General features: G+C 35.1%; 1 protein-coding gene across 1 annotated transcript; it reads left to right on the top strand.

Moving 5' to 3' along the window:
• Positions 1 to 10139: 10139 nt before the first annotated feature.
• Positions 10140 to 14436, top strand: LOC145046623 (uncharacterized). The gene is made up of 3 exons (XM_078994906.1): positions 10140 to 11022; positions 11140 to 11373; positions 14012 to 14436. Exons 1-3 carry the CDS (start codon positions 10140 to 10142, stop codon positions 14434 to 14436), a joined length of 1542 nt encoding a protein of 513 aa, XP_078851032.1.
• Positions 14437 to 14741: the final 305 nt, after the last annotated feature.

The following is a 14741-nucleotide window of genomic DNA, read 5'->3' as shown; positions in this document are numbered from 1 at the left end:
TTTGTGATTAAAAATGAGAATTCGACCGGACCATAGGAACCATTATATATATATATATATATATATATATATATATATATATATATATATATATATATATATATATATATATATATAAATGGTTCCTATGGTCCGGTCGAATTCTCATTTTTAATCACAAAGTTTAAAATTTGATAGGTTACATCCATGTGGTTTGTGAATATTGCAATATATGTCCTTGCTCTATTTAGAAAGACCAAATTACTTTCTTTTTTTTCTTTTGTCTTCTTCTTTTAACAAATTATTATTATTATTATTATTATTATTATATATATATTATTTTATTTGATCTTTATGTTAATAGAATTAATAAAGATTATTTAAATTATTTTACTTTTTTAAATCAATTGTCTAAGTTATATAAAATCAAATTATTATTTATTTTTAGATTTATTTATTTATCTTTCTTTTGTTGATTTAAAAATATTTTAATATTTTTAATGATTTTTTAATATATTATTTGATGTTGTTTTTTTAACGCTTGTTTGTTTACATTACAAAATAAGTTTTTCAGTTTTTGTTCGAATAGACAAATTAAAATAATAACCTTGAAATTCTTGAAATATTATTTGAATATATTATTTAATGTTGTTTTTTAACGTTTTGCTTATTTACATTATATAAAAATATTTTTTTTTACATTTTGTTTAAATAAACAAATTAAAATAATAAACTGATAACTATAAATCGTCTAATATAATTATTTAATTTTGATTTTAGGTATTTTTTTATATCATCCACTTATATGTTGGTGTTTGTTTTTTTATTTAGATTTAAGAGGTTTTATGTATTTTTTTAATGACATCATTCATTTATATGTTAGTGATTATTCATGTATTGCCTAAATAATTTTTTATTATCGTATAAAAATTTATGAAAGAAAAACAAAGTCAAACTATTCAATCTAATATATATATATATATATATATATATATATATATATATATATATATATATATATATATATATATATATATATAAATAAATTGCTAAAAGACAAAGAAAAAAGAAATAAAAGGTAATTTGGTCTTTTTATTTGGAGCAAAGATCTGAAGTGCAATATTCACAAACAATAGATATGTAACCTATCAAATTTGAAACTTAGGGACCAAAACTACGAATTATACCAAACCATAGTGACCATTTATTTAATTTACTCGTGTGTGTGTGTATATATATATATATATATGATCTTAAGAATTTTTTATACAACGACTTCACTTTCTATTTCTAAAAATTTGTTCGTATATGTATAAAGATGTATGAGACAAACTTCAAGGGAAAATATTTATAAGGGAAAATGATTTGATAGGGTAATATATTTTCTGAAATGTACACATTTAGTTCTTATTCTTTTTTTTTTTTCGTAAAATAAACCCTTTTACGAAATTTTTTGTAACAATGCAATCCTTGTGACCGGTTATATCCAGTATACCGGTCTTTTACGAATTTTCTTTTAAGGAAAATGACTTGATAGGGTAAAATAATTTTTGAATTGTACAAATTTAGTCTTTATTCTTTTTTTTTTTTTGTAAAATAAACCCTTATATTTTATTAATATGTACACATTGGGTCCTTTTCACCGGATTTTATAGGTTTTGCTGATGTGGAAGCACAAGTGGCACTAAATATCAATTAATTAGCTTAGTCACCAGATTCTACCTGTTTTGTCATGTACTTCTTCAATCTTTCACAAATCATATTGTACAAAAGATCAAACCAAAAGTCTTCACAAGATCATATATTTGTTGCATTCAGTTATTCTTTCTTCTGTGTTTGATTGCTGCCAAGAACACACCTTAGCTGTGTTGCTTTTTTTAGTGAGCAAAGGGGCAAAACACCCCATGTCTTCTTCTCTAGTCGTGATACACCATCCACAACATCCCTAAAAATCATTGTTGATGCTATCCTCATTCCTTCTCCATTTTCTATCTGGAAGCACCTCCCATCGGAGGTGAGTGATCCTCTAGCAGTAAGAAAAGGGCGGCGACCTTTCTCTTTCTCGTCTCTCTTCCTTCCGGGTCGAATAGCAACAGCCAAACACCCTTTACCTGTTGTGTTTCTTCGATCTATCTCTCTTTGCCTCCATCTTTGAGATATGTTGCTAGAAAAAGAAGAAAGAACCAACGAGGGTGCTACTAGAGCAGCTCCTCGCCGCCAACTACCGTCACTACTTCCTCTTGCCTCCCCCTTCGACCTTGTTGTTTTTGTCATCATTCCTCCTTGCTACCAGTGACGTGTAGGAACATAAAAAGAAGTCACTGGAGATCGAGGTTCTCCTTCTTTTTTTTTCATGATGAATAAAAGTTGGAAAAATCTCGTTGTGGATATGTGGATGCGACCTGGGTATTTCATTTCAACAAAATAAAAGAAAGGGAAAATGACTTGATAGGGTAAGATACTTTTTGAAATGTACACATTTAGTCCTTATTTATTTATTTACTTTTGTAAAATAAATCCTTCCACGTCAGCAAAACTTGTAGAATCCGGTGAAAAGGACCTAATGTGTACATATTAATAAAATATAAGGGTTTATTTTACAAAAAAAAAAGAACAAGGACTAAATGTGTACATTTCAAAAACCATATTGTGTACATTTCAAAAAGTATATTGTTCTATCAAGTCATTTTCGTTATTTATAACTTACCTAAATGTGTCGTTAACCTTTACAACAAACAATATTTGTGTAAACTTACGGGGAATGACATTTAAAAATTGTATGACATACATACATGTAAAAAATTGGAGAGAGGGAGGAGCTGAAGTGAGAGAGGGAAGAAATAAGATCTCGAATCAAGGTTGGATTGGGGGTTATTTGAGGGATGTTGGAGGAGCTGCAAAAACTTTCTTTGTCGCCAACATTCCGGAAAAATGGAATGCAGTGAGATTCTAGAAAGTTTTTTTAGAACTATGGATGTCTTGTGGATGTTTATCTCGCTCAGAAAAGAGATCGTCATGGTCTTTGTTTTGCCTTTGTGAGATTTATCAAAGTGGAGAATGAGGAGAGGTTAGAAAGAGAGATGAACGGGATTCGGTTAGGTGGAAAGAAGTTGATGGCCAATGTTTCAAAGTTCAAAAGAAGAAAGCTTTTGGCAGTTGAGAATAAGCAAGGACTTAGACGAGTTAAACCTGTTTTTTTCAATACAAATTTTGTACCGGTGGTCAGAGGCTCTAGATATTATACTGATGTGCTTTCTGGTATGCATTTAGGTAAATTTGGAAGAGGAAACGAAGATGAATGCATATAATGAGCCCAATATGCACAAGCTTACGATTCTAGATTCTTTGATTCCGCATTCCTATTCTTGGCTCGCAGTTTGCTTGCTGGGTGAAGCAAAGGACATTGAAATGTTGTCTAAGTTCTTCAGTAATTTTAGAGCCTCGGGGGCTTTTGGATTACTCGTTAAAATACTTAGGCTGTTTAAATGTCCTTTTAGATTTTGGAAGGAAGAGTGTAGCTGAAGTGTTTCTAAAAGATCATGATGAAGGTTGAAAGAAGTGGTTTGCATGGATGATTCTTTTTTCAGCTACACAGAATCGTTTGGATAAAAATCAGTGGTATGCCAATTCATCTATGGGATTCTACTTTCTTTGACTGTATCGCTCAGAGATTTGGTAGAATTCTTATTCCGGTTAATTGTTCAAAAGATGTGAAGAATATCTCTTATGGCAGAATGTGTATTCCGTCACGACAAGACTGTATTATTAATTAATGTTTGAATGTTTGTTGGAAGGGATACTCATTCTATGTTAGAATTCAGGAAGATTGTGATGAATGGAGACCTCCTAGAATGTAAGAAAGACTCAGAGGATGACTCAGATTATTATGATGACGAAAAAAATGGTTTAACCGGTGAGAATAAGGATCATAGAGATGATAATGAGAAAGGAGATGGGTTTCAATCGCCGGTGATCAGCGATCAGATGAAGGAGGTGTCTTTAGTGAATAACCTAGGGAATGAGAAAGGGGAATTTAATGCTAGAGACGCTTCGTTACCTGAATTCGCATTTTCCTTGGAGAATAACTTATGTGAAGAAGATGTGGGGTCCATGGAGGTAAATGGTAATATGGACGGTATGTCTAATTTGGGCCATGTGGTAAAAATTGGACTGATTATTGAAAAGGTTTTTTGGGGCCTCTCATATCAATGATCCGTTTGAAAATAGGATGGAGGACTTTAGTGGTTCGCATCATAATTATAACACAATACCTGATCTAGACAAGAGTATGGAGACGTCTGTTTTAGGGATTTTAAAGTCAGGGCATTCCAATTCAATTCAATAGGATACTCTAAAGAGGAGTAAAAGCCATTCCAAAAAAATATTTCCATCAATAAAGTTGAAAGATTTTATTATATCTTCCAACATCAAAAGATGTCGTTTAAGTAGAATGGAAAGTAGAGGACCGAGTAGTAGTAGCAAAAAAGGTTAGTTAAGTCCGGTTAATTCTTTAAATTCAACGCCTTTAGAAGCTGATATGACAAGGAAATTAGGAAATGATGTGGGTTTTGACATGGAAGGAACGAGACAACTCTTATTGTCAATTATTGAAGAAGGAGAGAAAGTTATGTTACAATGAATTGTCTCTCAATTAATCTAAGGGGAGTTGGAGGTCTGCACAAAGCAGACTGGATTAAGGGGTTGAAGACGTTGCATCAGGTTAATTTCCTTAGTACTCAAGAGACACGACTTAAAAACGTGGCAGATATTTCATTTGACTTTTATTGGGATAATTCAGATTTTGAAAGTGCTACAGTTGAATCACAGGGCAGGTCGGGTGTTTTTTTTTGTATATGGAAGCCCAACATTTTCAAGAATTTTAATATTATTAAAGATTCCAATTTAATTCTTGTTTTTGGGAACTGGAATGGAATGAATGGTATTACCAATATTGTAAATGTATACGCCCCTGTAGATGAGAATGAGTGTTCCATTTTGTGGGATAAATTAAAAAACTTGACAGGCTCTTTGAATGGTTGCTAGTTACTGATAGGGGAAAATAATTTAAAACACCAATTAAGTTTCAAAAGTGTCCATATTACACTAATTATCTTTTTTTTTTTTTTTTGTTCAAGAAACACCAATGAATAAATGTTTTTTTTTATTAAAAAGCTAAATAAAGTTAATAGTAAAATTAAGGTTTTTAAAAATTGATCGGCATCTGTGGGTTACGTTCTCTGTTTACCGTTGATCAAAGGGTAAATATGACATGGATTATTAAAAAAAATTAGGTGGAAACATAAATGCCACAAGGGATTTCATTTCACCATCTAGGGTTTTCAGTGAAGGGTGAAATCGATATCTAGGGTTCTTACACAACGGTGAAATCTACAGAAGTGATGGTGAAATTGATTTTTACAGAAGGTGAAGGAGAGTTCGTCAATTGTGCAGCAAGCATGTCTCATTACTCACTCGACATTGATGTCTACCATAAAGGTGTTTTTTATCCTAATCCCTTTGTTTACTTCCATCCTGATAAATTACATGTTATGGGCTAGATGTACGTAATATGGATTTCAAGGAGTTCAAGATCTATCTCCAAAAATTGTTCAAAAATAGATGTTAGGATATGTATTATTGTCTTAAAAATCGGTCCCTTGTAGATGGGTTAAGGGAGCTCAGAGATGAAGATGATTATGGTAGGTTCCTTGATGATGGATTTGATGATGATAATCAAATCATTGTCTACATTGATGACTATCATGAACCCTTACTAGATTGGATTGAAGAAGAGAAAGCTGAAGAATGGGACAGTGGTACTGAAACATATGAAGACGATTGAACTCAATATTGTCGGATGATCTATTGATGGACCATGAAGCTGATGATGAGGACATTCAGTGGCCTGAAGTTGTTGATCCTTTTTTGTCTCGTAAGAATCTTATTCTAAAAAGAGGCATAGAGGACGAAGCTGGTGATAAGGTAAAAAACATCCTATTCACGATCCTAACCAAAAATGGGATAATATGATGCCTGAGTTAGGTATGAGATTCTCTGATTGAGATGAACTGAAACACATGTTAACAAATTATGTTGTGTCAAAGGGTTATGCTTTGTGGTATGAAAAAAATGAGGCAACAACATTGTTAGTAAGGTGCAATAAAAATGAAAAAGGGAAGCCATCTTGCCCTTTTAGACTAAGGGCTAGTCCCATGAACAAGGAAAAATCATTCCATATCAAGTCACTAATTGATAATATAATTGTGTTAGACAAAAAAATTGGGGTGTCTTGTTATGTATAAGTGGATTGGAAAAATGTTAATACCTGACATTTTGGAAAGGCCTCAGTTTAGCTATAGGAAAATGGTAGAAGTGGTTAGGAAAGACTTTGGTCTCAAGGTAAGTCTTGGGCAGTGTAGAAATGCCAAGTACTTTGCACTAGATGAGATTTCAAGCAATTTGGTAAGCCATTATGAGAAACTGTGGAATTATGGTGTTGAGTTATTGAGGGTTAATCCTGGGTTAACAGTCTTCATCGAGACAAATCATATGCCTGATGCTACATACTACTTCAAAAGGATGTATGTTTGCCTGAAGTCTGCCAAGGAGGGCTGGATTGAAGGATGTAGAAGGGTTATCGGTGTTGATGGTTGTTTTTTGAAGGGTAATTGCAGAGGTAAGTTGTTAACAGCCGTTTGTAGGGACGCAAACAACTAAATGTGCCCTCTAGCATGGGCTGTTGTGCTAGTTGAAAACCAGGAAACTTGGATGTGGTTCATTGATCTTATACTTGAGGACATTGAGATGGGAGATACTTGGGGTCTTACAATTATTTCGGACCAACACAAGGTGTGTTTTCGTTTTCTTTTTACTTACTACATTATGTATTATTTTGTACTTTACAGATGAAACTTTTTATCACTTTGTAGGGTTTGATGGAGGCTGTTAAGGAATGGGCACCATCATGTGAGCATAGGAATTGTGGCCGACACATCTTTGCGAACTTTAAGAAGAAGGGGTTCACGGGTGTTGAGTTTACGAGGTTATTTTGGAGGGATGCAAAGGCTACAACCGAATCCACTTTCCGCTCATACATTAGGGAAATTCATACAATGTCCATAGAAGCTTATGAGCACCTGGTAGAAAGAGACCCAAACACATGGTGTAGGGCATTCTTTGAACCTGAGAGCTGTTGTGATGCCGTGGAAAATGGTATATTTGAATCTTTCAATGCATCAATTGTAGAGGCCCGGAAGAAACCAATAATAACAATGCTGGAAGAAATCAGGTTGTACGTGATGAAGATGATGTACAATCAAAAGCTTAAGGGGCATAAGTGGGACATGGAAATCTACCCCTCTATTAGAAAGAGGATTGAGAAGATGAAAGAACAACAAATGTATATTCTTTAATTCTAAGTGATTTAATATGAAATAACTTACCTTCTTAATATGAATTCATAACAGGTATTGGGATGTTGTTCCAAGTGGTGAGTAGGAATTTGAAGTGAAATTAGCCCATGAAGTTTATGCAATTCACATTGAAAGCAAAACTTGTGGTTGCAGAGCCTGGAAAATCAATGGTATCCCTTGTGTGCATGTCATTACTGCAATATTATACCTGAATGGAAATGTAGAGGACTATGTAGCCGTATGGTTCAAAACAAGCATGTTTGGAAGTTGTTATAGGTATCCAATCAAACCAATTAATGGAGCTAACATGTGGCCCGATGTTCTATGTGATCCCATATTACCACCTAGGCGTAGGATAATGCCAAGGAAGGCCTAAAGTAAACAAAAGGAAATGTCCTACAGAGAATGAAGGAAGGCATGCAATTAACAAGACATGGATGTCCATCTCAAGATGTAGTAACTGTCATCAAGAAGGACACAACAAGAGGCGATGTCCATTGCTCACAGAAGGTTGATTTTTATTTTGATTATTAATTCATTTACATTTGTATAATAATAAATTTATTTGTTTTAACAATGCCGCAAATAAAGAAACTGTTGGTAAAGAACCAGTTGGTGAAGAAGGTGATGTTGAAGAAGGGGTTGATGAAGAACCAGTTGTTGAAGAAGGGGTTAATGAAGATGCGGTTGGTGATGAAGGTGCTATTAAAGAAGGTGATATTGAAGACTACCAGGAGGATGATATTGACCACCAAGAGGATGAGATTGACCATCAAGAAGATGAAATTGACCATCAAGAAGATCATGTTGAAGACCACCAAGAAAATCATGTTGAAGACCATCAAGAGGGTGTTGTTCAAGATGAATTTCACCACATTGAAGTTGTTCAAGATGAAGTTTACCACCATGAAGCTGTTGTTGAAGTTGACCACCATGAACATGTTTTTGATAAAGTTGACCACCATCAGTATCGACCTGTTTTTTTTTCCAGCATTTTGTTGCCAACAAAAGGCGATTACCTTCTGAGAGGATCATGAAACTGAAGTTAAGGAAGAAGGTGGTAACAAAAGATGGAAGTGGGGAAAGTCATGAAAATCCAGTCACCTTAAACTAGGATAGGTGTTTTGTATTAGGATTATGTCAAATACTATGAAATGGTACATCTTTTGGTGCTTAGTGCACATATTTTGGTGCTTAGGCTTATCTATTGATGCTTAGGCTTGTCTTTTGGTGCTGTACACATTTACCAACATTTAGTGCCATGTGCACATGCTTGATTATGTGGTTTAATTATGCTTAATAAGTAGTTTATTACTTTTTATGCATATTATAACGGTTTACCATTTTGCCCCTGTTTGTTAAAACTATGTTTAAATTGGTAAAAACAGTTTTGTGGGGCTTGTTGTGTGGACCATTTTGCCCATGAAAACCTGTTAAAACAGTCTCATGGACAATTATGTGTATTGCACTACTGTTATTACTCAAAACTGTTTGAAACAGTTTTATGGACAATTTTGCCCCTGCTGTGATCACTCAAAACTGTTGGACAATTATGTGTATTGCACTGCTGTTATCACTCAAAACTGTTTGAAACAATTTTATGGACAATTTTGCCCCTACTGTGATCACTCAAAACTGTTAAAATAGTTTGAAAGAGTTTTATGAACAATTTTGCCCCTTATGTTGAAATACCATTTGAAACACAAATTACATGCATAATGTCAAACAGTTTTATGGACTATTTTGCCCCTGCTATTATTATTTGATAAAAGTGCAATGCTATTATGTGTATCGGTCTTCATAAACACCTTTTTTTCATTCCCACTTCATAACCACATTACATGAGTTCAATGAAACTACTTTGAAGATACATATCCCGATAATTTCAAAGTACATTTCCCTTACATAATCACATTAACACTGCATCATTTACTTCACTACAAATAAAAAAACAAACATCAACAAGAAACATTTCATTTTATCCAATTCCTTTCTAATACTCTTACATTCCTTATCAGTCTTCACCTTGTATTCACTGAAATCATGTTCCAATATTGCAATCTTCACTTCACTATTGAAATCATGTTCTTCATCTTTCTTATTCTTGTTCTTGGTTATAATTTCTTCATCTTCATCAACCCATTCCCAGAAATCACATTTATCTTGTGGATCCTTCATCTTCAATTATAACATAAACAAACAATATTGTAGCATGAAAAACAAGAGGGTACCCAAACAAGAACAAGCTTTTAGATACACTTACCAAAGAGTTAGGACAAACCCTAAATTTTTTACTAGGATTTGCCTCTGTTGTTGATATCCAGATACGAGAAGGAAACCCACAATCACAAGGATTTTCCTTATCAATTGTGCTCTTTGACTTGTAAATTTTTTACCTTGAGCATAAGCTGGAGGATCGAGATGAAGAAGCCATGTTGAAGAAGTCGATTGATTAAGGAGCCGTATCCCCCATTATGCCTTATATCTACTTATAATATGTAACTTTTAGACTAATGCCACATAGATATGCCAATGCACCACATATATATGCCAACTCATTTACCCCCAATCGTTTACCTGCAAGATGTCGGTCACTATTATAAAACCTTAATTTTACTGTTAACTTTATTTGGCTTTTTAATAAAAAAAACATTTCTCCGTTGGTGTTTCTTGAACAAGAAAAACATAATTGGGGTAATATGGACACTTTTGAAACTTAATTTGTCTTTTAAGTCATTTTCCCTACCGATGGGAGACTTTAATGCAATAAGGCGTCGAAGTGAAAGATTTTCTAATGGTGGAAGAGACTCTAGTATGAATGAATTCAATAATTTCATCATGGAATCAAATCTCTTTGATTTTAGCATGGGTGGGCTTAAATTCACATGGATGAGTGAAGATGGAAAAAGTCTTAGTAAATTGGACAGGTTTCTTGCATGTGGCAATTTTATGAACAAATGGGGGTTAGCTTCGGTCACAATTCTGCTAAGAAGGTTTTCGGATCATTGTCCCATTATTTTAGTTAATGATTTTATTGATTTTGGGCCCTATCCTTTTAGATTTTTCAACTCATGGTTCAAGTTAGATGAGCTGGACTTTGTGGTTCTCAAAGCTTGGATGAATTCGACACCTTCGGGAACTGTTGATAGAAGGTTATTAGAAAAACTCAAAGCTGTCAAGAATGAATTGAAATTATGGAGGGCTGATTTGAGAAAGAAGGAGAAAGAAGAATATATTCAACTTCTTACAAATACTGATATGCTAGAGTTAGAAGCTGAAAACATGTCCCTTTTGTTTGAGGAAATAAGAAAACGACAGGATTGGAAAAAACGGGTGATGGAGATTGATGAGATCCATAGATTAAATTTGAAGCAAAAATCTAGATTAAAGTGGGATGTGGATGGTGATGAAAACACATCTTTTTTTTTTCATGGGATTGTGAATAATAATAAAAGAAAGAACCGAATTCATGGTCTCAACATTGATGGTACTTGGACGACCGACCGGAAAGACTATAGAAAAAGATGTGGGATTTTTTTAAAGAAGTTTAAAGAGTCATTTTATAATCGACCGAAGCTTATAAGTGATAAATTCAATAAGATTTCGGATGGAAATAGGGATTTTCTCATGGGTTCTTTCTCCAAAATTGAAATTAAAGACACTATTTAGTGTAGTGGAAATGATAAGGCGCTTGGACCCAATGGTTTTACATATAATTTTTTAAAGAATTATTGGGACTTGATAAAAGGTGATGTGATTATGTTTGTGAAAGACTTTGAGTCATTCGGTATCTTGGAAAAAGGATGCAACTACACTTTTATCTCTTTAATTCTGAAGTCTAATGATCCACTTTCTTTAAAGGATTATAAGTTGATTAAGCTTGTTGGGTGTTTATACAAGGTGCTCTCGAAGATTCTTACTAATCAGCTTAAAAGAGATTTGGATAAAATTACTTGTCCTGAACAAACCGCTTATGTGGAAGGTAGAAGTATTTTGGATGGTCCCATTTTACTTAATGAAATCATTACATAGACCAAAAAGTGTAAGAGAAAAACCTTGAATTTCAAAGTGGACTTTGACAAGGATTTTAACTCCTTGAGTTGGGAGTTCTTAGACTCGATTTTGGATTAAATGGATTTTGGTTGGAAATAGAGAATGTGGATTAGGGGTTGTCTTTCTTCGAGTAGGGCCTCGGTGTAGTGCTTGGTTCCTAGTACGTAATTTAAATATGAATTCTTGCACTATTACTTTGGGACTCTACAAGTTGGAGGCCCTAACTCGTCGAGTCAAGGCAAAGTTTGGACACGGGTGGAAGAATCTACTCGCCGAGTTAGAGGCCCCGACTCGATGAGTAGGCCTGTCTGGATGAAACCCTAAGTTGAAGGTTTGCATCCTATTTAAACAACTTATAGGGCCTCCACTCCAGCCTCCATCATCCTCAGACTCTATTCATGAAACCCTAATCAATTATTGAGTGTTCTTGAGCTTTGTATGATTTGTGTGTCTTTGAAGCTTGAGAAGAAAGAGGAGGCTTGGGAGATCAAGAGAAAGCAAGTAGATATAGAGGTTTTATCACATTTCTAGCTTGTTTGAGGTAAAAAGTTTAAACCTTGACCATTTATCTCTTAGATCTCTAGTTAGGGCTAGTTTCTACCTTTTCTAGATCACAGTAAAGCCATTTCAGGATTGTGTGCTTCTTTGGGGTTGTATATTTAGATCTTGAAACTTGAAGGGTTCCCATGGCATAAAGGTGCCAACTTTATGGCCATGGGAGTCCCATGCACCTTGTGGACTTCATTTTTGGGTCTTTTGAGCTTGAAGACCCATACATAGACGTAAAGTTCATGACTTTACGTGTAATATGGACCCTAGGAGGTCAAATCTGTGTTCTGGATACATTAAGCCTGACTGAAATCAACTATATGGACATGGACTTTGGGGGACTCGACGAGTTGTTCATGGGACTCGGCGAGTCGGGTTAAGGTTCCCAAACCTTTTCAGTTTCTGATTGATCTCGTTGAGTTTAGAAGAGGACTCAACAAGATGGACATGAATATGGACTTGAATATCGAAGAATTCGACGAGTTCAGGGATGAACTCGGTGAGTTCAAGGAAATGTCCCAACTATATGAAGAAGAAATCGACGAGTTCAAGGAATAACTCAGCGAGTCATGAGCAAAAGGTCCTGATTCTGTATGAAGGAGAACTCGACGAGTTCTTGAAAGACTCGACGAGTACGATCGAAATACCATCACTTTGAGGATTATGGAACTCGACGAGTTGGAGGGGGGACCAAATCAACGAGTTGGGTCAACCAGATGTTGACCTTGACCAAAAAGTTGACTTTGACCAGGGTGTTGACCTTGACTTTGACTTTGACCTGATTTGACCCTTGAAAGGGTTAAGAGTATAAAATGGTAATTACAGAAGGTTGTATTGTGTAGGAGTTGAGATGTGTTGATCCCGACATCAAGGACAGTTCAGACACTTCACGACATTGAGGTGAGTTACCTTCCAGTAGAAGTAGGTCGAAGGCACCAAGGTTGGCCCACTAGTAAGAGCTATAGTAGAGATAATTGTCTTCGTGATAATTATCTGGTATATTGTTATCTGTTATGTCTATGTGCTTGTATGCTAAGATGATTATGTGATATGTGATAGTAGGGGTAAGATAGACCACAATACTGGTCGATATGGCCGAAGGGGTGTGACAGTACCCAAATAAGTCAGGCAGTAGATGAGTTGTATGTTTATGCACTAGTATGTTATGTGGTAGAGTAGGGGTGAAATAGTCCTTAGTACCGGTTGAAAGGAACAAAGGGGTAGGTCAGAACCCAAATATGCCAAACAAGGTTACCGGTCGACAGGACCGAAGGGGTTGGCCAGCACCCTGATATGCTAGACAAGGTACCGGTCAACAGGACCGAAGGGGAGGCTAGCACCCGGATATGCTAGGTAAGGTACCAGTCGACAGGACCGAAGGGGTAGTTAGTACCCAATTATGTTATGAAGTATGTGTTATGTATGGTATGTGGTATGATGGGGGAACTCACTAAGCTTTGTGCTTACAATTTTCAGTTTTGTTTTTCGGTACCTCTTCATCGAAGAAGAAGGAGCCGACACGGTAGCAACGCATCACACACACGAGAATTCCGCATAATGAGATTCTTGGGATTGTACTCTAACATTATTACTATTTTTATGATATGGTTTTGAGGCATGTGATTATGTTTTTATGAAATGATGTGACTCGATGATGTTTTCTTATAAATGTTTTTCTAAATCGTTATATCAAAAATGAAATTTTTGCCCCTGAAAATTGGGACGTTACACTCAGTTTTGGTCAACGACTTGCCTACAAAAGTGTTTGACGTCACTAGAGGAGTTAGGCAAAGGGATCCTACAGCGCCATTTCTTTTTATTATTGCTATGGAAGGACTTCATGTTTGTATGGAAAGAGCTTGTGAACTTCACTCCTTTCATGGGTTGTCTCTTCCATTAAATAACATTTCTATCTCGCATCTTATGTATTCCGATGTTGTAACTTTCACTGGATATTGGTCGGAAAACAACTTTGTTAATCTTCATAGCTTACTTCAATTCTTTTTTTCTTGCCTCAGGTTTGAAGGTAAACTTGCACAAAAGCAAAGTTTATGGCATTAATGTTAACTCTTTGGAGATTGATAGGCTTGCTAGCATCTTGAAGTGTAAGTCCTCTGTTCTCCTTTTCACTTACTTGGGCCTATCGTTTGGATCCAATATGAAGCTAGCAAAGCATTGGAGTCCAGTGATTGAGATAGTAAAGAGGAAATTATCAAACTGGAAGGCGAAATGCCTTTCTTTTGGTGGACGTCTCACTCTTGTTAACTCGGTGCTTAGTAGTCTTCCACTTTACTGCTTTTCTATTTTTAGAGCTCCAAAGAAAGTGATTAATATTCTACATGGTTTGAGAAGGCGGTTTTTATGGGGTGGAGATGAAGCTAATAAAAAAGCTATTGGGTTTCTTGGGATGTTGTTACGAAATCGAAAGAAAATGCGGGTCTAGGAGTGAGTTGCTTCGACTCAAGAAACTTGGCGCTTCTTGAAAAGTGGTGGTGGAGGTTAAGAGCTGGGTATGATGATTTGTGGTGCTCTTATGTCAAATCCATTAATAATATTATGCTTATTGATGGCAAACCCTTGGCGAAAAATTCTTTAAAAGGTGTTTGGCTTGATATCTCAAATTTAGATAAGGATCTTTGTGATAAAGGAATTGAGTTGAATAGTCATTCAAAAGAGTAATAGGTAAATGGGATAAAACTCACTTTTGGAAGGATGTTTGGTGTGGTGACTTGAAGCTTATCGATATCT

The sequence above is a fragment of the Lactuca saligna genome, chromosome 5 (assembly GCF_052625555.1).
Source record: "Lactuca saligna cultivar CGN05327 chromosome 5, ASM5262555v1, whole genome shotgun sequence".
Lineage (NCBI taxonomy): Eukaryota > Viridiplantae > Streptophyta > Magnoliopsida > Asterales > Asteraceae > Lactuca > Lactuca saligna.
The sequence above is the reverse complement of the archived record's forward strand: the minus strand, read 5'-3'. Positions and strand labels throughout refer to the sequence as shown.

What these genes read in the sequence shown, in the direction of transcription:
- LOC145046623 (XM_078994906.1), top strand. Translation starts at nt 10,140, where the DNA reads ATGGGAGACTTTAATGCAATAAGGCGTCGAAGTGAAAGATTTTCTAAT. An exon ending in AAATAGGGATTTTCTCATGG is followed by an intron (nt 11,023 to 11,139) that starts GTTCTTTCTCCA and finishes ACTTGATAAAAG; the next exon opens with GTGATGTGATTATGTTTGTG. An exon ending in ACAAACCGCTTATGTGGAAG is followed by an intron (nt 11,374 to 14,011) that starts GTAGAAGTATTT and finishes TTCTTGCCTCAG; the next exon opens with GTTTGAAGGTAAACTTGCAC.